General features: G+C 49.9%; 1 protein-coding gene across 11 annotated transcripts in view; it reads left to right on the top strand.

The window, feature by feature from the left end:
• NUMA1 (nuclear mitotic apparatus protein 1) overlaps window positions 1–24,094 on the top strand; it is a 443,588-nt gene that overhangs the window by 362,953 nt on the left and 56,541 nt on the right. For all 11 annotated transcript variants that reach the window (XM_069203745.1, XM_069203747.1, XM_069203751.1 and 8 more), the window contains one exon: window positions 1,507–1,643. In XM_069203745.1, the coding sequence (XP_069059846.1) occupies window positions 1,507–1,643 (137 nt within the window). The remainder of the gene's footprint in view (window positions 1–1,506; window positions 1,644–24,094) is intronic.

Here is a 24,094-nt window from a genome sequence, read left to right as displayed (position 1 = left end):
ACTGTGCCTGCTGCCTGTGGGTTGCATGTGGGGGCTCCGACTGACTGCTGGTTCCCCTGTCTTCTGAGGGTCAGTCCGTACTCCCCTCCAAGGGTCTAGTCCCCGGGACCTTTCTGGACCTCCACAGCTCTGCAAAACGTCCAACAGCTCCTCTTGCATTTGCTTGTTGGTGGGCATCCTGATCACTGTCCCATCTGCAGTCCAACGACGGTCAAGAGACAGCGCGTAGGTGACTTCAGGGGCTCCTCTGCAGCTCCAGAGCCCCGCAGCTGGACTGCACCTATCACCGTCAACCCGGATCTTCAGCTACAGAACGGTGGGCATTGGCTCCTACCCCACGTGGCTATTCATGCGTGGACTTGACTTCCTCCCCTTCTTTTGCAGGTCTTCTTCATCTGGAATCTACCTTTGGGTTCCACTGGCCTGGGCCTGCTTCTGCATTCTCCAACTGCGAGGACCCCATGCCTATGGGGAAAACCGGCTAACTTATCTCTGTGCACCTGGCTGCTATGTATCTTCTAGGTACTTACCTTTTCGGTTTCTACTCTCCTCCAGCGCATGTCTAACTATTCTATACACTCTAGTGGGGGACACTCGTTTGCATTCCATTTTTTTTTTTTAAGGATATGGTTTGACCCCGTATAAGGACCTTGCTAATTAATGCTTTTCCTGAATACCTGTGTATATCTTGTGTGTTCATACCTCACAAGGGAGATATACCAATGGTAGTCTAGTTTCATGTGCCTATAATAAAGTACCTTTATTTTTACAACATTCTGTGGTTCCTTTCATCTGTGATAAGTTACTGTGTGACTACTGTGGCATTGCAAGTTCTTCACATGCCTTCTAGATAAGTCTTGGCTGTTCAACACAGCTACCCAGGAGAGCCCTTGCTGTCTAGACACTGTTAGACTATTTAATTGGGGTTTGCCTGGACCCAGTACAAGGTGTAATACAATAGGTGCTACCACACACTGGGCCAGCTTCCTACAATTTGCATAGTCTACAGTTATCTGAGTAATATGATTGACATTGTCTATTACCTTGTGCACACATGAAGTTTAGCCCAGCTTCATGCTAAGCCTTGCTTGATTGCCAAGACTAGATTTGAGTTTCAGGCTTTTGTGATCTTTATACATGAGATAGAATATCCCTTTGTTTGCTCTTTTGTTGTATTGGGTTATTACTAAGCAGCGAAAATGTTGCCAGATGCAAATTAAGTTTTATTACCTGTCACTTTTTAATGTTCCTTTTTGTTGCCACTGGATATGAGCACCGTTTTACGTTATGGCTCCTCAGTAACTGCAGGGATGGGGTTGAGAAACTTTTTAGAGCCCCATGGTCAACCATTCTGGGTTACAACTTGTTGAATACTGTCTGGCTGGGACATATGTTGAGAAGCAGCTTATTCACAAACAATACTGTGTTAATTAAATGTGACTATCATCTGATGTTGATCTTTTCTTTTATGCAAAGTATAATCTTCCCTCTCTCCCTTTGTTTTAGGCAGAAATAGTTTTTACATTGGTGCAGGCCAGGACGAACCAGACCCACTGGAAGATTTTAACAGGATAGCTGAGCTACAGCAGCGGAATAGGGTCTGCCCTCCTCATCTTAAAACATCTTACCCACTGGAGTCGAGGGTAGGGGGCAAACAGTTTTTTTTGTACTTAAATATATTGATGTCTGATTTGATCGATCAAAAAAATGTGGTGTCTTGGCAGTGGTAGGTTTATGATGGGCCTACTTACCCAGTAACAATTTTATTCTCTAAAAGGTACATCCTGGAGGATAGACTTTTAGTTTCACTCAATTTTATTGATGTTTAAAACACCCTAGTGCTTTAAAAACACATAGCATTATATTGTTTCCAGGAAAGAAAACCCATACAACAATAATCCTGTCAAATCCCCTAAATCTTCCTCTGCTTTCTCTGTCATCAGCAGTCACCTATTGGTATTTTCATCAGGCACTCCTTCTGTGATGTGTAGGGCTTTCAATCTTGAGTAACTCGCGTCTCAAGAGTCCTAAGCTAGGTTTCTTCACTAGTGGCCTCAAGTCTTCATGATTCTGCCTCTCTTCTTTGTTCTTTGCTAGCTCTTCCATCTCCCGTTTGAACTAAATCCTTATTAGCCAGGTTCCTGTGTGTTTATTTGATGTCTCGCATGTCACTAGTAGCTCCAACTTTGCTGCTAAAAGCAAGTATGCTAGGAGTTTAACCTTTTTGGTGTGTAGACTGTTGATCCGTTCTGAGAGACTCGCTGGGAAGGACAATCCCTGAGCATCTCGCCATCTTACTCCCATGACCTCTCTGCAACAACGTTATAAGTATGTCCTTGATCTTTCATAAGACTTTAGTATGTTATGCTGCCCTTGTATTCACATCTTCTATAGCAACGTTTCTATGCTGGAGTTAGATGCAGTTTTACTGATGTTAGGTGAAGTCCAATAGTTTCTGGAGATACCTTGTTTGCAGTGGAGTTTCTGGTTGCTCTAGGTTTCAAGACTTGGCTCTACGATACCCCATATGTGATTTTTGAACTTTGCAGACACTTTGAGATACCTTTTGCAAAATATGTTCCCCTGTATGGGGTATACTCCTTCCATTGCTGAAAAGTTTCTCTCTTCCTCGGAGGGAAATATAGATATTCGTTATCATGTGTTTGCTTCAGATACAAAGGCTGTGCACACTCCTGCCATTTAGTGTTGGTCTCAGACTCTACAACTTATTTTTCTCGAAGGAGTCCTTAATTGCTGTAGTTGAGTCTCCTGGTCGAGAGATTGTGCACGTTCAGTGGCTCCAGTCTTCGAATGATCTCCGCCATCGGATTCAGACAAATTGTACCAGATGTCTGCATTTCTGAGGCTTTAACAGCCTTTGGAAGCGCAGCGGACTTGTAGCGGCCTCTACTCGAAGAATCCAACTCTGCCTCATCCGATGTCAGATTCAAGTTTTCACTGACCTTTCCGTTTGGGTCAGTTTCAACACGAGCCCCTTCCAATTTCTACTGAGAATGCCTGACTCCAGGGAAGATTAAAAAGAGACTTTTCAGGAAGTGCCCTCAATGTGGGACAAAATACTCATGCTCTGACCAGAACAAGGTCTACAACCTCTGCTTACTGCTGGAGCACAGCGCGGAGGACTGTGCTGCCTGTTTAAGAATAAGAAAGCTTTACGCTCCAGACACGACAGATGCCGAGCTCATACTATGGAGATAGCGGGAGAGGCAGCTAGAATTGGGGACAAGGAGGAAACGGACGTTCTTGTGTAAGCAGGGCACTATCTTGTGCAGTATGCACTGTTGCTTCTAGTGACTCCAGCCAACATGACCAGGAAAACAGCGACAAGTCGATATGGACTGTGGAACCTCTGGAATACAGACAGCATCTGATTCGGGACGCAGGACGAATATAACACCACAGACCGCGAGTACTCGAGGTTCCCAGACCTCTGCACATACCAAAGGACTACCCCCTCATCCCTCCTACCATCCCCTTGATGTGCCTCATCCTTTGGGTTCTGGCCGACACCAAGTGTGCCTTGGAGCGAGGCAGGATTAGACTGAGCTCGATCCCGATTGCCCTCCAGACCACAAGACAGACATGGGACACACATCCCTCACAGTAGCGCCCTGTGCCAAAAAGCCACCAATACTTGTGCACCCTATGGCACATAAAAACCTTCAGCACCCTGCCTTCCTTTGGGGTTGACAAAGCCGTTGGACCAGACTAAATGTACGGTGTTGGCACAGCATGCCCTGTCAAAGCCAAGCCATACGTTGACTCTGAAGAAATCATTGACATCGATAACCTTGTCATCCAAAGCTCTATTACAGCACAAGAAGAAAAAAACTTGTAAGATCTTGGGATCCTAAAAAAGAGCAACAGATAAAAAGGGAAATGTTTTTGAAATCTTAAAGAAATAATGGTCAAAAAGTGTTTTCTGGAAGAGGAACATTTGCCACAAACTGAAAAGGCTGGACATTGAACCGCATCAGCCTTTTCCAAAGAAAAAAGCGTGTGGTGCATAAGGTCACTAGTCCCATGCCTCTTGACATTACACCACGTCCACAACCTTTGTCATCAACAATCACACATCCAGACAATGCAAACACTGTGAACCCTAATCACTATACAGGCTCGCAGGGAGCCACTCCCCAAAGCCCTGAACCTTGGGACGCGTACATTGTAGTGCTACCAGACCCAGACTTAAAGGTGCCAGTCCCAGCTAAAGCGTCACCGCATGACTATGCTTCCTCCTACCATGGTGTCATTTAGCATACTGCAGATGCATACCACGGAGGAAGAAACTTACTTTTTTGAGACACTCCAAGACAACGCTACGTTCTGTACTTACCAATGATAGGGTCAATGCTGAAAGATTCCAAGACCCAGTCAAATCTAGGGTATTAACACCATGCACTGGACCGAAATACAAGACTTCCCCTACTGATACACTTTATATCAGAGGACACCCAACAGCTGATACCCTGGTTGTAACAATTGCAAGGAATAGGGCAGCCTCCCAGAGTACTGGAGATACACCTTCTCCTGATACAGATAGCAAACGCGTAGATGCAGCAGGAAATCAGGTCACAATGGGTCATGCACAAATCAAGGTGCTGAGCCAACTCAGTGGTTTTACTATCTTGTTTTATTTGATAGAGACATCTAGACGCAGATTCCTTGCCTTAGAATTCCCCCAGGTGTTAGACTGGATCTGAAAGATTTTTTTTTTGTTTTGTGCGCAGTACCCCAGCACGCCGATGGGTGCCTTCGTTAAGTTCCAAGCAGCATCTTATGTGCCATAGTGACATCGTGGTCACCTATATAGGCGCTATCTCATAGCACCGACGTCAGTTCTTTTTCTGTCAGCGCAAATTAGCGCAGATCCGGGAAAAGCTGGAGTTGGGCGAAGCCAGTGGTCCGGATACTTCTCCGGACGCTGGCATGCTGTCTCCTCCTACCGTGGTTACGGCGGAGGGAGCTACTTATGGTATGGTGGTCAGTAGGGTAGCTGAGGTCCTTGGTCTCGAGCTTCCCACTGTTGAGGTCAGGTCTAATCTCCTGACGGAGGTGCTTCAGCCTGGGGCTTCTACTTCAGAATCCCTTTTGCCATTAAATGAGGCCCTCACCGATGTCCTTTTGGGTACATGGTCCAAACCCAACACAGGGGCTCCTGTGAATAGGACTATCACACGCCACCGTCAACCCACTCCGAACGACCCTAAATTCCAGTCCCAACACCCCACGCCTGAAAGTCTTGTTATACAGGCTTCCTCTTATTCAGGCGCATTCCCTTCCACACTCCCAGATAGGGAATCCAAAAGGCTGGAACAGTTTGGCAAGAAGTTGTTTTCTTCCTCCAGTCTCGTGCTGCGGTCTGTGAACAATGCGTGCCTTTTGGGCCGCTATACCCACTCTTTGTGGGATACGGTTGCGCAAGTCCTGCTGTGTATATAGAAGGAGGCCTGTGCTATTGTCTCCCAAGCTGTGAACGATGGGAGAGATGCAGCAAAGTTCCCAATCCGTTGTGGGCTGGACACGACCAACTCTGGGCACATCGGTTGCTACAGCGGTGGCCTTATGATGCCACGACTGGTTACGCACTTCTGGTTTTTCAGGGGATGTCCAACAGTCACTCATGGACATGCCCTTTGATGGCTCCCCTCTCGTCGGAGACAAAGCGGACTCAGCCTTGGGGAGATTCAAGGATTCATGGGCTACCGCTCGGTCCCTCGGTCTTTCCTCTGCCCCTCGCCCACCACAATCCGCTTTTCGCCCCTTTCGTGGGCACGGAAGGGGCTCCCTGTCGCGTCCTCCACCCAGCCACCATGCCTCACACGCTGTTCAGCCTACGTGTGGCCAGGGACTCAGAATCCCACGTGGCCGTGGGACAGGGAACCAGAGGTCTGCCCAGTCCACCTCTGCCCCCGCTGCAGCCTCCAAACCCTCCTACTCCGTCCCCTCTCTCCAGTCCTGTGTGTGGCAGGATTCGCCATCACCTGCCCCACTGGGAACATATCACGACAGACAGGTGGGTTTTGCAGATCGTTCTAAAGGGCAACTCTCTCCCTTTCGAACCTGCTCCCCCATCACCCATGCCACCATCCTTCAATCACCTTCCAGAGGATCATTTGGCACTTCTCCGCCAGGAAGTCGCAGTTCTCTTGGCCAAGGGAGCTATAGAAAATGCCCCTGTGCCAGAAGTAGGTCGTGGTTGTTATTCCCGCTACTTTCTGATACCAAAAAAGGACAAGGGCTTACATTCTATCCTAGACCTTCAGGACCTAAACTACTTCCTCAAGAAGGAGAAATTCAAAATGCTCACCCTGGCTCCGGTTCTGTCTGCTTTGGACCCAGGAGACTGGATGGTAGCGTTGGACTTGCAGGACTCTTATTTCCACATCCCCATCCTGCCTGCCCACTGATGTTACCTACGATTTGTGGTAGGTTGTAAAGAAATGGCTCCCTGTTGCAGTTACCCCCCACTTTTTGCCTGATACTGATGCTGACTTGACTGAGAAGTGTGCTGGGACCCTGCTAACCAGGCCCCAGCACCAGTGTTCTTTCACCTAAATTGTACCATTGTCTCCACAATTGGCACAACCCTGGCACCCAGGTAAGTCCCTTGTAACTGGTACCCCTGGTACCAAGGGCCCTGATGCCAGGGAAGGTCTCTAAGGGCTGCAGCATGTCTTATGCCACCCTAGGGACCCCTCACTCAGCACAGACACACTGCTTGCCAGCTTGTGTGTGCTGGTGGGGAGAAAATGACTAAGTCGACATGGCACTCCCCTCAGGGTGCCATGCCAACCTCACACTGCCTGTGGCATAGGTAAGTCACCCCTCTAGCAGGCCTTACAGCCCTAAGGCAGGGTGCACTATACCACAGGTGAGGGCATATGTGCATGAGCACTATGCCCCTACAGTGTCTAAGCAAAACCTTAGACATTGTAAGTGCAGGGTAGCCATAAGAGTATATGGGCTGGGAGTCTGTCAAAAACGAACTCCACAGCTCCATAATGGCTACACTGAATACTGGGAAGTTTGGTATCAAACTTCTCAGAATAATAAACCCACACTGATGCCAGTGTTGGATTTATTAAAAAATACACACAGAGTGCATCTTAGAGATGCACCCTGTATTTTACCCAATTGTTCAGTGCAGGACTGACTGGTCTGTGCCAGCCTGCTGCTGAGACGAGTTTCCGACCTCATGCGGTGAGAGCCTTTGTGCTCTCTGAGGACAGAAACAAAGCCTGCTCTGGGTGGAGGTGCTTCACACCTCCCCCCTGCAGGAACTGTAACACCTAGCAGTGAGCTTCAAAGGCTCAAGCTTCGTGTTACAATGCCCCAGGGCACTCCAGCTAGTGGAGATGCCCGCCCCCTGGACCCAGCCCCCACTTTTGGCGGCAAGTCCAGGAGAAATAATGAGAAAAACAAGGAGAAGTCACTGGCCAGTCAGGACAGCCCCTAAGGTGTCCTGAGCTGAGGTGACTCTGACTTTTAGAAATCCTCCATCTTGCAGATGGAGGATTCCCCCAATAGGAATAGGGATGTGACCCCCTCCCCTTGGGAGGAGGCACAAAAAGGGTGTACCCACCCTCAGGGCTAGTAGCCATTGGCTACTAACCCCCCAGACCTAAACACGCCCTTAAATTTAGTATTTAAGGGCTTCCCTGAACCTAAGAATTTAGATTCCTGCAACTACAAGAAGAAGGACTGCCGAGCTGAAAGACCCCTGCAGAGGAAGACCAGAAGACACCAACTGCCTTGGCCCCAGACTTACCGGCCTGTCTCCTGCCTTCCAAAGAACCTGCTCCAGCGACGCTTTCCAAGGGACCAGCGACCTCTGAATCCTCTGAGGACTGCCCTGCTTCGAAAAAGACAAGAAACTCCCGAGGACAGCGGCACTGCTCCAAAAGAACTGCAACTTTGTTACAAGGAGCAGATTTAAAGACCCCTGCAATTCCCCGCAAGAAGCGTGAGACTTGCAACACTGCACCCGGCGACCCCGACTCGACTGGTGGAGAACAACCAACTCAGGGAGGACCCTCCGGCGACTCTACGACTGTGAGTAACCAAAGTTGTCCCCCATGAGCCCCCACAGCGACGCCTGCAGAGGGAATCCCCAGGCTCCCCCTGACCGCGACTGTCTGAACTCCATTTCCCGACGGCTGGAAAAGGCCCTGCACCCGCAGCCCCCAGCCCCTAAAGAAACGGAACTTCTGTGCAGGAGTGACCCCCAGGAGGCCCTCTCCCTTGCCCAGGTGGTGGCTACCCCGAGGAGCCCCCCCCTTGCCTGCCTGCATCGCTGAAGAGACCCCTTGGTCTCCCATTGAAAACTGAAGGAAACCCGACGCATGTTTGCACACTGCACCCGGCCGCCCCCGCGCTGCTGAGGGTGTACTTTCGGTGCTACTTTGTGTCCCCCCCGGTGCCCTACAAAACCCCCCTGGTCTGCCCTCCGAAGACGCGGGTACTTACCTGCTGGCAGACTGGAACCGGGGCACCCCCCTTCTCTCCATTATAGCCTATGTGTTTTGGGCACCTCTTTGACCTTTGCACCTGACCGGCCCTGAGCTGCTGGTGTGATAACTTTGGGGTTGCTCTGAACCCCCAACGGTGGGCTACCTTGGACCAAAAACTGAAACCTGTAAGTGCCTTACTTACCTGTTGAAACTAACAATAACTTACCTCCCCCAGGAACTGTGAAAATTGCACTGTGTCCACTTTTAAAACAGCTTATTGTGTTTTATGCAAAAAGTATACCTGCTAAAGTAATGATTCAAAGTTCCTAGAGTACTTACCCGCAATACCTTTCAAACAAGATATTACATGTAAAATTTGAACCTGTGGTTCTTAAAATAAACTAAGAAAATATATTTTTCTATAACAAAACCTATTGGCTGGATTTGTCTGAGTGTGTGTACCTCATTTATTGTCTGTGTGTATGTACAACAAATGCTTAACACTACTCCTTGGATAAGCCTACTGCTCGACCACACTACCACAAAATAGAGCATTAGTATTATCTCTTTTTACCACTATTTTACCTCTAAGGGGAACCCTTGGACTCTGTGCATGCTATTCCTTACTTTGAAATAGCACATACAGAGCCAACTTCCTACATTGGTGGATCAGCGGTGGGGTACAAGACTTTGCATTTGCTGGACTACTCAGCCAATACCTGATCACACGACAAATTCCCAAATTGTCATTAGAAATTGATTTTTGCAATTTGAAAAGTTTTCTAAATTCTTTAAAGTCCTGCTAGGGCCTTGTGTTAGTCCCTGTTAGCATTTCTTTTAGAGTTTAAAAGTTTGTAAAAGTTTGAATTAGATTCTAGAACTAGTTTTAGATTCTTAAAAGCATTCCAACTTTTAGAAGAATAATGTCTAGTACAGAGATGAATGTGGTGGAACTCGACACCACACCTTACCTCCATCTCCAGATGAAAGAGCTAAGGTCACTCTGTAACATAAGGAAAATAACAATGGGCTCCAGACCTACCAAAGTACAGCTCCAGGAGCTGTTGGCAGAGTATGATAGAGCCAACCCCTCTGTGGATAACACAGAGGAAGATGATAGTGAATTGGAGGAAGATTCCCCCCTACCAGTCCTATCTAGGGAGGACAGGGCCTCTCAAGCCCTGACTCCAAAAATACTAGTCAGAGATGCTGGCTCCCTCACAGGAGGGACCAGCACCTCTGAAATCACTGAGGATAACTCCAGTGAAGAGGACATCCAGTTAGCCAGGATGGCCAAAAGATTGGCTTTGGAAAGACAGATCCTAGCCATAGAAAGGGAAAGAAAAGAGATGGGCCTAGGACCCATCAATGGTGGCAGCAACATAACTAGGGTCAGAGATTCTCCTGATATGTTGAAAATCCCCAAAGGGATTGTAACTAAATTTGAAGATGGTGATGACATCACCAAATGGTTCACAGCTTTTGAGAGGGCTTGTGAAACCAGAAAAGTGAACAAATCTCACTGGGGTGCTCTCCTTTGGGAAATGTTCACAGGAAAGTGTAGGGATAGACTCCTCACACTCTCTAAAAAAGATGCAGAATCTTATGACCTCATGAAGGGTACCCTGATTGAGGGCTTTGGGTTCTCCACTGAGGAGTATAGGATTAGATTCAGGGGGGCTCAAAAATCCTCGAGCCAGACCTGGGTTGATTTTGTTGACTACTCAGTGAAAACACTGGATGGTTGGGTAACTGGAAATGAAGTGCATGACTATGTTGGGCTTTATAATTTGTTTATGAAAGAACACATTTTAAGTAACTGCTTCAATGAAAAGTTGCATCAGTATCTGGTAGACCTAGGTCCAATTTCTCCCGAAGAATTGGGAAAGAAGGCAGACCACTGGGTCAAGACTAGGGTAACCAAAACTTCCACTGGGGGTGACCAAAAGAAAGGGGTTACAAAACCTCCCCAGGAGAAAGTGGGTGACACTAGAAACAAAGAAAAAGAGTCCTCTGTAGGCCCCCAAAAACCAGAACAGGTGGGTGGGTCCCAAGACACAACCCAAAACAAAGGTGGGTACCAGGGTAAGAACTGGGATGCCACTAAGGCATGGTGCCATAACTGTAGACACACAGGGCACCACACCAAGGACACTTCTTGTCCCAAAAACAAACCCCCTAGCAAAATCCCAGGGGTAACCAGTGTAGCCATTGGGGATGACTCCTCAGATGAGGAGGTCTTCATAGCTTTCAACTGGAAAATGGGCCCAACAGGTGAGTTGGAGATTCCAGAGGGAAGTAGACACTTCCACCACCTACTGGTGAATGGAATCCCAGCCACTGCCCTGAGAGACACTTGTGCCAGTCACACTATTGTGCATGACAGGCTGGTGTTCTCAAACCAGTACATCCCATGTGAGATGGCCAGAGTAAGAGTTAGCCCAGACAGGGTCACTGATAGGCCTGTGGCTTTTGTGCCCATAGAAGTGGGTGGGACTTTTAGCTGGAGAAGGGTGGTAGTCAGTACAGACCTCCCCCTTGATTGTCTCCTTGGAAATGACTACCCAGAGGTTAGTCAGAGCCCAAGAGAGGAACTGGTCCAGTGCCAGTCCTCTCCCAAGGATTCTGGAGGTCCTGCCCCTGCAGTAACTGCAAGTAGGCCCCAGAAGAAAAAGAAAAGAAAACAGACTAGGAAAGGTGGGCAACCTTTAGCCAAGGTTCCAGCAAGCCAAGGAGATTCTGCTCCAGTAGGGGAGAACTCCAAAAGTGGCACTGGTACAGTCCAACCTTACTCACAAGAAGTCCTGGCTAGTCAGGCAACTGTTAAGCCTGAGTGTGTGGCTCCTCAGCTAACAGAAGAAAGAGTGGAAGAAGGGTGTTTACTACAAGATGTGGTAACCCCCCACTCTAATACAGCAGACAGGCACCCTGAACCCAAAGAAGCCTGTAACTTAGCCCCTTCCCTTGTAGGTGAAGAGCTAAAGGTGTGGTTCTGGGCACTGACAGCTGTCAGTGGCCTCTGCTGGGTGTTAGCCTTTATGGCTGCACTATCCTTGGCATGGTGGTCTTGACCCCATGCCGAATAGCAAATTAGGCCCCCTGACCCTGTTGGTCATGGTGGGGTTACTCCAGCTCTGGGTAACCTCTTTGGGTAAGCTAGGGGTGACCCTGGCTAAGATAAGATTAGCAGAGGTGGATACCTCTAACCTCAAAATAGAGAGAATGGGTGGAGACATTAAAGACACAGACAAGAGGCAATTCAGACTAGGTCCTATTACTGTGGAAGTGGGTCAGTTCCCCAGGGGGAATGACCTGAGCAGGAGGATGTAAGGCAGAGTAGGCCCTGCAACAAACCAGCCTATTTCCTCTACTCTTCCTCGCCTGACAGACTAGGAAGACTCTCCCAGCTTTGGCTGAGTCTCCTTGCCTGTGGGCTGGGGGGGGCTTGTGTAAAGAAATGGCTCCCTGTTGCAGTTACCCCCCACTTTTTGCCTGATACTGATGCTGACTTGACTGAGAAGTGTGCTGGGACCCTGCTAACCAGGCCCCAGCACCAGTGTTCTTTCACCTAAAATGTACCATTGTCTCCACAATTGGCACAACCCTGGCACCCAGGTAAGTCCCTTGTAACTGGTACCCCTGGTACCAAGGGCCCTGATGCCAGGGAAGGTCTCTAAGGGCTGCAGCATGTCTTATGCCACCCTAGGGACCCCTCACTCAGCACAGACACACTGCTTGCCAGCTTGTGTGTGCTGGTGGGGAGAAAATGACTAAGTCGACATGGCACTCCCCTCAGGGTGCCATGCCAACCTCACACTGCCTGTGGCATAGGTAAGTCACCCCTCTAGCAGGCCTTACAGCCCTAAGGCAGGGTGCACTATACCACAGGTGAGGGCATATGTGCATGAGCACTATGCCCCTACAGTGTCTAAGCAAAACCTTAGACATTGTAAGTGCAGGGTAGCCATAAGAGTATATGGGCTGGGAGTCTGTCAAAAACGAACTCCACAGCTCCATAATGGCTACACTGAATACTGGGAAGTTTGGTATCAAACTTCTCAGAATAATAAACCCACACTGATGCCAGTGTTGGATTTATTAAAAAATACACACAGAGTGCATCTTAGAGATGCACCCTGTATTTTACCCAATTGTTCAGTGCAGGACTGACTGGTCTGTGCCAGCCTGCTGCTGAGACGAGTTTCCGACCTCATGCGGTGAGAGCCTTTGTGCTCTCTGAGGACAGAAACAAAGCCTGCTCTGGGTGGAGGTGCTTCACACCTCCCCCCTGCAGGAACTGTAACACCTAGCAGTGAGCTTCAAAGGCTCAAGCTTCGTGTTACAATGCCCCAGGGCACTCCAGCTAGTGGAGATGCCCGCCCCCTGGACCCAGCCCCCACTTTTGGCGGCAAGTCCAGGAGAAATAATGAGAAAAACAAGGAGAAGTCACTGGCCAGTCAGGACAGCCCCTAAGGTGTCCTGAGCTGAGGTGACTCTGACTTTTAGAAATCCTCCATCTTGCAGATGGAGGATTCCCCCAATAGGAATAGGGATGTGACCCCCTCCCCTTGGGAGGAGGCACAAAAAGGGTGTACCCACCCTCAGGGCTAGTAGCCATTGGCTACTAACCCCCCAGACCTAAACACGCCCTTAAATTTAGTATTTAAGGGCTTCCCTGAACCTAAGAATTTAGATTCCTGCAACTACAAGGACTGCCGAGCTGAAAGACCCCTGCAGAGGAAGACCAGAAGACACCAACTGCCTTGGCCCCAGACTTACCGGCCTGTCTCCTGCCTTCCAAAGAACCTGCTCCAGCAACGCTTTCCAAGGGACCAGCGACCTCTGAATCCTCTGAGGACTGCCCTGCTTCGAAAAAGACAAGAAACTCCCGAGGACAGCGGCACTGCTCCAAAAGAACTGCAACTTTGTTACAAGGAGCAGATTTAAAGACCCCTGCAATTCCCCGCAAGAAGCGTGAGACTTGCAACACTGCACCCGGCGACCCCGACTCGACTGGTGGAGAACAACCAACTCAGGGAGGACCCTCCGGCGACTCTACGACTGTGAGTAACCAAAGTTGTCCCCCCTGAGCCCCCACAGCGACGCCTGCAGAGGGAATCCCCAGGCTCCCCCTGACCGCGACTGTCTGAACTCCATTTCCCGACGGCTGGAAAAGGCCCTGCACCCGCAGCCCCCAGCCCCTAAAGAAACGGAACTTCTGTGCAGGAGTGACCCCCAGGAGGCCCTCTCCCTTGCCCAGGTGGTGGCTACCCCGAGGAGCCCCCCCCCTTGCCTGCCTGCATCGCTGAAGAGACCCCTTGGTCTCCCATTGAAAACTGAAGGAAACCCGACGCATGTTTGCACACTGCACCCGGCCGCCCCCGCGCTGCTGAGGGTGTACTTTCGGTGCTACTTTGTGTCCCCCCCCCCCGGTGCCCTACAAAACCCCCCTGGTCTGCCCTCCGAAGACGCGGGTACTTACCTGCTGGCAGACTGGAACCGGGGCACCCCCCTTCTCTCCATTATAGCCTATGTGTTTTGGGCACCTCTTTGACCTTTGCACCTGACCGGCCCTGAGCTGCTGGTGTGATAACTTTGGGGTTGCTCTGAACCCCCAACGGTGGGCTACCTTGGACCAAAAACTGAAACCTGTAAGTGCCTTACTTACCTGTTGAAACTAACAATAACTTACCTCCCCCAGGAACTGTGAAAATTGCACTGTGTCCACTTTTAAAACAGCTTATTGTGTTTTATGCAAAAAGTATACCTGCTAAAGTAATGATTCAAAGTTCCTAGAGTACTTACCCGCAATACCTTTCAAACAAGATATTACATGTAAAATTTGAACCTGTCGTTCTTAAAATAAACTAAGAAAATATATTTTTCTATAACAAACCCTATTGGCTGGATTTGTCTCTGAGTGTGTGTACCTCATTTATTGTCTGTGTGTATGTACAACAAATGCTTAACACTACTCCTTGGATAAGCCTACTGCTCGACCACACTACCACAAAATAGAGCATTAGTATTATCTCTTTTTACCACTATTTTACCTCTAAGGGGAACCCTTGGACTCTGTGCATGCTATTCCTTACTTTGAAATAGCACATACAGAGCCAACTTCCTACATAGGTCACAAGCACTTTAAGTTTACCGTGCTCCCCTTCGGCCTTACCAGCGCCCCTCGGGTGTTCATGAAAGTGATGGTGGTGGTTGCAGCTCATCTGCGCAGGTTTAGGTGTATGTCTTCCCCTACCTCGACGACTGGCTGTTGAAGGTGGATTCGCCCCTGAAAGTCGTCTCGCACCTTCAGACTACGGCAGTCCTCCTGCACACGCTGGGTTTCACTATAAACCTGCCGAAGTCACACCTGACTCCCTCAGTCGCTTCCTTTAATCGGAACGGCTCTGGACACAGTGCAGTTTCGGGCTTATCCTCCTAAAAAACGAGTCCATGGCATTCAGGCTATGATTCCGATCTTTTGGTCTTGGGTTTAGGTTAGACTGACTCTGAGGCTGCTGAGCCTCATGGCCTCCTGCATCCTGCTAGTGACATGCCATAAAGCATATGCGGGCGCTGCAGCGGGACCTGAAGTTGCAGTGGGTGCAGCATCAGGGGAATCTCTCAGACCTGGTCCAGATCTCGGAGGGGACTGCAAAAGACCTGCCGTGGTGGCTTTCAAATCTGCACTGGGTCCACGGCAGATCCCTCTCCCTTCCCCAACCAGATCTATCTATAGTGACAAATGCGTCACTTCTGGGTTGGGGCGGCCACATGGGAGAGGCAGAGATTATAGGACTCTGGTCTCTGGCGGAGTCTGGGCTCCATATCAGTTTGCTGGAGCTCTGGGCGATCAGGCTTGCGTTGAAAGCATTCCTTCGCTCTCTCAAAGGGAAAGTGGTGCAAGTGTTCACGGACAATACTACTGCCAGGTGGAACTCCAACAAACAGGGCGGAGTAGGGTCCTGGACTCTGTCAGGAGGCACTACGCCTCTGGACATGGCTGGAACATCAGGGCATTACCCTGATGGTTCAACATCTGGCGGGCTCCCTCAACGCCAGAGCGGACAAACTCAGCCGTCGATGCACAGCCGATCACGAATGGCATCTCCATCCGGAGGTGGCGCAAGGTCTCTTTCAGCAGTGGGGAGCGCCTTGGTTAGATCTGTTCGCCTCCGCAGAGAACGCGTAATGTCAGCTGTTTTGCACGTTGGAGTTTCCAAGGCGGCACTCGCTCAGAGACACTTTTTGTTTTGAGTGGAGCTCCGTCCTCCTTTACTCCTTCCCGCCTATACCTCTTCTGCCTAGAGTTCTCAAGAAAATCAGGAACGACCGGGCCCAAGTCATCATGGTGGCTCCGGACTGGGCACGGAGAGTATGGTATCCAGAGCTATTGAGCATGTCCATCGATCCTCCACTCAGACTGCCTCTTCGGGCGGATCTTCTGTCGCAGCAACAGGGGACAGTTCTTCACCCAAACCTGTCCAACCTCCGCCTTCATGCGTGGAGATTGAGCGACACCAGTTGACGGCTTTTGCCCTTCCACCCGACGTCTGCAATGTTATCTTGGCTGCCAGGCGTCCATCAACCGAAACTGTATACGCCTGTTGTTGGAATAAATTTGTGGCATGGTGTACTAACAAATCTGTTGATTCCCTTTCCGCCCCTCTATCCAAGGTTTTTCTGCTTATTCTTTCTTTGGCCCTGCAGGGCTCTACTTTGGGCACCCTTAAGGGTATTTATCTGCCATTTCAGCTTTTCTTAGGCTACCTGATCAGCCCTCACTCTTTAAATCTCCTATTGTGAATAGATTCCTAAAAGGGCTCACACATTTATTTCCTCCCACTCCATTTATCATGCCTCAGTGGGACCTTAATGTTGTACTTACTTGATGTGTACCCCTTTTGAGCCAATGCATAATTGTCCCTTGCGGCTCCTCACCTTCAAAACTGTCTTTGTGGTCGCTATCACCTCTGCTCGCAGGGTGAGCGAACTTCAGGCCTTTCCTCAAAACCTCTATACTTGTCTGTGCACCCTGACAAAGTTGTGTTGCGCACTAGGGCTTTCTTCCTAAGGTGGTTACACCCTTTCATGTAGGCCAGTCTATCACTCTGCCTACGTTCTACGCACCCCCACATCCTTCCCATGAGGAGGAGAGACTCCACCGTCTGGACCCAAAAAGAGCGTTGGCGTCCTACCTCAATCGTACTAAAGATTTCCAGGTGGACGATCAACTGTTCGTTGGGTATGTGGGTGCGAAAAAAGGGAAGGCGGTCCAAAAGCGTACCATCTCTCGATGGGTGCTATTTTGCATCAAAATGTGCTACGCTTTGGCGAAAAAGCAACCTCCTGAAGGCTTGCGTGCTCATTCCACCAGGGCACCTGCTGCTTCCACTGCGTTCACACTCTGAGTTCCTGTCCTGGATATCTGCCAGACAACTACGTGGACGTCCCTGCACACGTCTGCTAAGCACTGCTGCCTGGACAGTCAGGTCCGTCAGGGTGGCCATTTTGGTCATTTGGTCCTGCAGGACTTACTAGTATGATCTTGGTTCGCAGCCCACCACCCAGGATGACATTGCTTGGGTATCTATTCTAAGGTAAATAATCTGCAACTAGAAGTCTCTATCAGATGTACAAGTTACTTACTGTAGGAAAATGGCTCCCTGTTGCAGTTACCCCCCACTTTTTGCCTGATTTTGATGCTGACTTGACTGAGAAGTGTGCTGGGATCCTGCTAACCAGGCCCCAGCACCAGTGTTCTTTCACTTAAAATGTACCATTGTTTCCACAATTGGCACACCGCTGGCACACAGATAAGTCCCTTGTAAAAGGTACCAGTGGTACCAAGGGCCCTGTGACCAGGGAAGGTCCCTTAGGGCTGCAGCATATGTTGTGCCACCCTAAGGGACCCCTCACCTAACACATGCACACTGCCATTGTAGATTGTGTGTGTTGGTGGGGAGAAAAAGGCAAAGTCGACATGCCATCCCCTTCAGGGTGCCATGCCCACAAAATACTGCCTGTGGCAAGGTAAGTCACCCCTCTAGCAGGCCTTACAGCCCTAAGGCAGGGTGCACTATACCACAGGTGAGGGCATAGCTACATGAGCAATATGCCCCTACAGTGTCTACGTCTATTCTTAGACATTGTAAGTACAGTGTGGCCATATTAAGTATATGGTCTGGGAGTTTGTCAAAACGAACTCCACAGCTCCATAATGGCTACACTGAATACTGGGAAGTTTGGTATCAGACTTCTCAGAATAATAAACCCACCCTGAAGCCAGGGTTGGATATATTACAAAATGCACACAGAGGGCATCTTGGAGATGCCCCCTGTATTTTACCTAACCCTTTAGTTGAAGGCTGACTGGTCTATGAGATCCTGCGGCTAACAGACAAGTTTCCGACCCCATGGGGTGAGAGCCTTTGTGCTCTCTGGGGTTAGGAACAAAGCCTGCTCTGAGCAGAGGTGCTTCACACCTTCTCCCTGCAGCAACTGCAACACTTGGCGTTGAGCCTCAAGGCTCAAGCCTCCTCTTACACAGCCCCTGGGCACTCCTGCTAGTGTAGGTCACCGCCCAAGCCCCACTTTTAGCGGCAGGTCCGGCGGGAATATTAGGAAAATCAAGGTGTGACCACTGCAACTGTGATCACACCTTGGGTTTCCAGAGCTGAAGTGACACCCTGCCTCGCCCCCCCTCCCCCCCCACCCCAAACACTCCCCCCTACCACCCTTCCCACCTACCCACCCTTCCTTGCAGAATCCCCCATCTTGCTTTGGAGGGGAGAAGCCACTAGGGATAGTCATGTGCCCCCTTCCCGAAAAGTAGTGGGCATAGGAAACGTGTAGCCACCCTCAGGGACAGTAGACATTGGCTACTACCCTTTGACCCCTGTAACGCCCATAAATCTAGTATTTAGGGGCACCTCAGAACCTTGCTCTTCAACAACCCCTGTGGACTTCCTACTTACTAGAAGACCAAGAATTCCTGAGGAAAGCGGCCCTGTCCACAAGAAACATCCAAGGAGGACTCCCGAACCTTTCTGGATCTATGAGCCCTGCCCACTCTGCACCCGAACCCTACCGGTCCACATAAAGTCCCCAGATGATACTGACCTCAAGTTCACCCTGGGTTGGCCCCATTAGGCCAACACAACGCCTGCAGCCTAAATCCAGAGGACACCGCGACTATCTGACGAAGATTCCCGATGCCCAAAGGTACTCTGCATCTGCAGCCCCCCGGCCTTGGTGAATCAGACCTGTGGTCCAGCGGGCGCCTCTCCCACTTGTCCAGCCTTTGGTTTTCTGCAGCCAACCCCCTGGCCTCAATCTGCAGCATCTCTCTGACTCCATGGGTTCCCCCATCGAAAAGCATTGGGCGCCTGACGCTGTTTGCACCCTGCACCCAGCCGCCCCTGTGTGTGTTTGGTGCTGAGCTTAACCAGCCAGGTCTGTCCCCTGAAGTCGCGGGTACTTACCTGCAACCTGCTTCGTTCCGAATTCCCCAAGTCTCCATAGGATTCCATTAAAAACCCAACACCAACTTTGACCTCAGCACCCAGCCACTCCTGTGTTTCTGGTGGTGTGCGTTTGGGGTCAACTTGATCCTTTAGACATCCTAACCCTCAAAGACTGGTATCGTAAGTCAAGTACTTACCTGTAAACTGTTTTAACACTTTTCCTCTCCTAGGACTGCATTGCTTCCTATGAGAAATTGCACTGTCTATTTTTTAAACTGAAAAGTGTTACTTATAAACTGTTTTATCTGCAAAACATAAACAAAGTGCATTTGATATATAAGCTTAATACAAACTTAGAACAGTACTCACCTACAACAAAGATCCTTTTGGTTCTAGAAATAAAGTAATAAAGTATATTTTTGATACATAAAACATTGGACTGGAGTTAGTCATTGAGTATGTGCCTCGTTTCATGACTGTGTGTACAACAAATGATTTGCATACCCTCTGATAAGCCTAACTGCTCGACAACACTACCAAAAAAGAGAGCATTAGTATTATCCACTTTAGCCTCTGTAAATCCTTTGGGGATCGACTGGACTCTGCACACTGTACCTTACTTTGTTATAGTATATACAAAGCCATCTTCCTACACTGATGCCATCAGCGCCCACTGGTGTCTCCAGTCCCGTTCTGATCCCAGATCACTGTCAGAACGGTGCCGACAGGACTCATACGTGTCCTGCGTTGCTGCTGAGCCATATTCTGAAGGGCTTGGCATGGGAGAGGAATTGGTGGTATCACTGGACCCTGTAGAATACCATTTGAGACACCATTGGACTGATGTGAGGAGGTGGGAACAGCCAGTGGACTAGATCCTTTTCCTGATACTGGCTTGCTCTCTCCCCTTACTGTGGCTATGGAGGAGGGACAGTCTTTTGAAATGGTATTGAAGAGGGCAACGGAGGTCCTCAAACAACCCTCTGAGGAGGTCAAGACGGACATCTTGACAGAAGTACTTCATCCATAGCTTCCTCATCTGAGCCCCTGTTCTCCTTTAATGAAACACTTGCACATGTCCTACTGGAAACATGATCAAACTCAGCACAGGGGCACATGTGAACAGGACAATTGCCCTCCCGCCCCAGGGGACCCAGCTTTCCTTACACTACGCCCCTCCCCTGAGAGCTTGGTTGTCCAAGCCTTGACCTTCCATGGCGTGTTTCATGCTGCTACTCTTGGCAGGGAATCCAAAAGGCTAGACACCTTATAAAAAGAAAATGTTTTCATCCAACAGTCTAGCGCTGTGGTCGGTGAACAACGCATACCTTTTGGGCCGCTACTCCCACAGAGTGGTACATAGTTGTGCATGTGCTGCCACAGGTCCCGGAAGAGGCCTGAACCATTCTTTCTCAAGCAGTAAAAGGCCTGGAGAGATGCAGCCAAGTTCACCATCAGGTGTGGTTTGGATACGACCAACCTACTGGGCAGGGTTTCATTGACGGTGGTGCTTCACCGTCATTCCTAGCTGTGAACATCTGGCTTTTCAGGGGATGTACAGGCAAACCTTATGGACATGCCCTTTGATGGGACATGTCTCTTCGGAGAGAAGGCAGACTCTGCGCTGGAGCGGTTTAAAGGCTTGTGGTCGATGGCCAAGTCCTTACAGCTCTGTGACCCTTCGTCCCCAGTCTACCTTTCGTGGCTGTGGAATGGGCTTGCCACTGCACCATCCCTATGCCAGCCACTGTCCAGTGCAAGCTCCCTAAGCTCGGCGTGGTGCAGTTTGATCCTGTGTGTCAGGTAGCCAGAGGTCGTTCACCTCCACCCCCCACCAGCATCTACTGCTTCCAAGCCCTCCTAATCTTGTTCTGTAACACCAATGGTTATTGCAGATTATTCAAAGGGGCTACTTCCTTCCCTTCGAATCGTCCCCTTCTCCTATACCTTCAGCACACAACTATCTGATGGGCAATCCTTTGATCTTGCTCCATGAGGAAGCTGTGGCTCTCTTGGCCAAGGGTTCTATATAGAGGATTTGGCAGCTAGACATAGTCTCTACCAGATAAGGCATTACCAAAGGTAAGTAACTGTAGGAAAGTGCAATCTTTCTGTCATGGTTATCCCCACATTTTGTCTGATGTTAGTGTGCTTGGACTGTAGTTCACTGGGATCCCTTGAACCAGGACCTCAGGGACTGTGCCCTGTCCCCTAAATGTAGTTGCTGGTAACTTCTTACACCCACAATTGGCATACTGGTGCCCCATGTAAGACCCTAGTATATGGTACGTAGGTACCCAGTGCATTGGGACACGAGGGGTCTCCCATGGGTAGCACCATGCTCCCCTTGGGAGCCCATGCAAACTGTGACTGCAGGTCTGCCATTGCAGCCTGCGTGAAATGGTGCATGCACACTGCCAACCCTGACCACTGCACTCAGACATTGTAAGTCACCCCTCGGGTAGGTCCTTCAGCCCAAGGGCAGGGTGCAAGTCTCTAAGTGTGAGGGTACCCCTGCATGAGCAGGGTACCCCTACAGACCACAGGCCAATTCCTGGACTCTAAGTGCGGGGAAGCCATCTTAAGCTATTTAGTGGACACTGGTCAACATGAGTGGTCCAGCTGAAAAATGGTTTCTCTGAACCTTGGCATGTTTGCTATCAGACATGTTTGAATCATGCAACTTCACTGGTTCCAGTGTTAACTGCATGATACCATGTACTCTGGGGGTTCCTTTGAGGATCCCTCTTTTCTGGCAGTGCTGTTTTACAGGGTCTAGCTGCCAGCGCACGTTGCTGCTGACCCCAGACACTGTTCTGCCCTCCTGCTGGTGAGCCAGGCTCAGGCCGGAGCAGAACAAAGGATTTCCTGCAAGGGAGAGGTGTGACCACCTCTCCCCGTGTATTGAATGCAAGGAGAGCTGGGGTGGCCTCTGAGCAACACCAGACTGCTTTGAAGGGCACATTTGGTGTCCTCCTTGCATAAACCAGTTCAGGAACCCCTGGGTTCCCGCTCTGGCACAAAACTACAGAATGGACAGGGGAGTGACTACACACTGTTCCTTCTGTAGGGAGGTGCACAGAGCTCTGCCAGGTGGCCACTTGATTCTGCCATCTTGGAAATAACATGTGCAGAGGCCCCTGTGAGCATCTGACTAGTTAGGTCAAGTAGATGACATGCCTGACATCCTCTGATAGGTGGGTAACTGCAGAGAGTGACCAAACCCCTTTTAAGGTTACTCGTGGGTGTGGTCCTCAAATTTGTCCACCAAGACTCCTATCTACAAGGAACTCTCTGCAAGACGTGCTCCTGGCCTCTGGAACTGCTGCTGATCTTAGTCGGAACGGAACTAGTCTACTTCTGGTGGAAAGGCTTCCATTGCAACATTGTTTCTGCGGATCCTGCAAGAATTATGCAACATCCAAGGCTGTGCATCCTCCAGAGTCACAAGGGCTCTGTTTGCAGTAGAAGCCACAAAGAAGTCTTTCTTGGAGTGAAGGAGTCACTGCCCTGCAACCGCAGGCACCTACAGACAACATCGACCGGCTGGTGGGGTCTGCTGTCCATGAACATCTAAAGATCCTGCAACACAGGTGGCGAGTCTGTGGCCTCCTCTGGGTCCTGCTCATCTTCTATCCAACTTGGGATTCTGTGGGCCCCTGCTCCTGCCACTGGACTGGCACCCCTGTGCACCTTGACTGTTGCATTTGCCAAGACTTGTTGCTTCTTCTGCCAGGAGATCTTCATCTTCAGGCTCCAATAAGCCCCAGCCTCCAGCACTCTGCAAACCGAAGATTAGCTCCTGTCCTGTGTAGGAAGTTGGCTCTGTATGTGCTATTTCAAAGTAAGGAATAGCATGCACAGAGTCCAAGGGTTCCCCTTAGAGGTAAAATAGTGGTAAAAAGAGATAATACTAATGCTCTATTTTGTGGTAGTGTGGTCGAGCAGTAGGCTTATCCAAGGAGTAGTGTTAAGCATTTGTTGTACATACACATAGACAATAAATGAGGTACACACACTCAGAGACAAATCCAGCCAATAGGTTTTTATATAGAAAAATATCTTTTCTTAGTTTATTTTAAGAACCACAGGTTCAAATTCTACATGTAATATCTCATTCGAAAGGTATTGCAGGTAAGTACTTTAGGAACTTCAAATCATCAAAATTGCATGTATACTTTTCAAGTTATTCACAAATAGCTGTTTTAAAAGTGGACACTTAGTGCAATTTTCACAGTTCCTAGGGGAGGTAAGTATTTGTTAGTTTTACCAGGTAAGTAAGACACTTACAGGGTTCAGTTCTTGGTCCAAGGTAGCCCACCGTTGGGGGTTCAGAGCAACCCCAAAGTCACCACACCAGCAGCTCAGGGCCGGTCAGGTGCAGAATTCAAAGTGGTGCCCAAAACACATAGGCTAGAATGGAGAGAAGGGGGTGCCCCGGTTCCGGTCTGTTTGCAGGTAAGTACCCGCGTCTTCGGAGGGCAGACCAGGGGGGTTTTGTAGGGCACCGGGGGGGACACAAGTCCACACAGAAATTTCACCCTCAGCAGCGCGGGGGCGGCCGGGTGCAGTGTAGAACCAAGCGTCGGGTTTATAATGGAAGTCAATGGGAGATCTCGGGATCTCTTCAGCGCTGCAGGCAGGCAAGGGGGGAATTCCTCGGGGAAACCTCCACTTGGGCAAGGGAGAGGGACTCCTGGGGGTCACTTCTCCAGTGAAAGTCCGGTCCTTCAGGTCCTGGGGGCTGCGGGTGCAGGGTCTCTCCCAGGCGTCGGGACTTTAGGTTCAAAGGGTCGCGGTCAGGGGAAGCCTCGGGATTCCCTCTGCAGGCGGCGCTGTGGGGGCTCAGGGGGGACAGGTTTTGGTACTCACAGTATCAGAGTAGTCCTGGGGTCCCTCCTGAGGCGTCGGATCTCCACCAGTCGAGTCGGGATCGCCGGGTGCAGTGTTGCAAGTCTCACGCTTCTTGCGGGGAGCTTGCAGGGTTCTTTAAAGCTGCTGGAAACAAAGTTGCAGCTTTTCTTGGAGCAGGTCCGCTGTCCTCGGGAGTTTCTTGTCTTTTCGAAGTAGGGGCAGTCCTCAGAGGATGTCGAGGTCGCTGGTCCCTTCGGAAGGCGTCGCCGGAGCAGGATCTTTGGAAGGCAGGAGACAGGC

Source organism: Pleurodeles waltl, chromosome 8, assembly GCF_031143425.1.
Source record: "Pleurodeles waltl isolate 20211129_DDA chromosome 8, aPleWal1.hap1.20221129, whole genome shotgun sequence".
NCBI classification, from domain to species: Eukaryota; Metazoa; Chordata; class Amphibia; order Caudata; family Salamandridae; genus Pleurodeles; species Pleurodeles waltl.
Note: the sequence above shows the minus strand (reverse complement) of the source record. Positions and strands in the feature narration are given on the sequence as shown.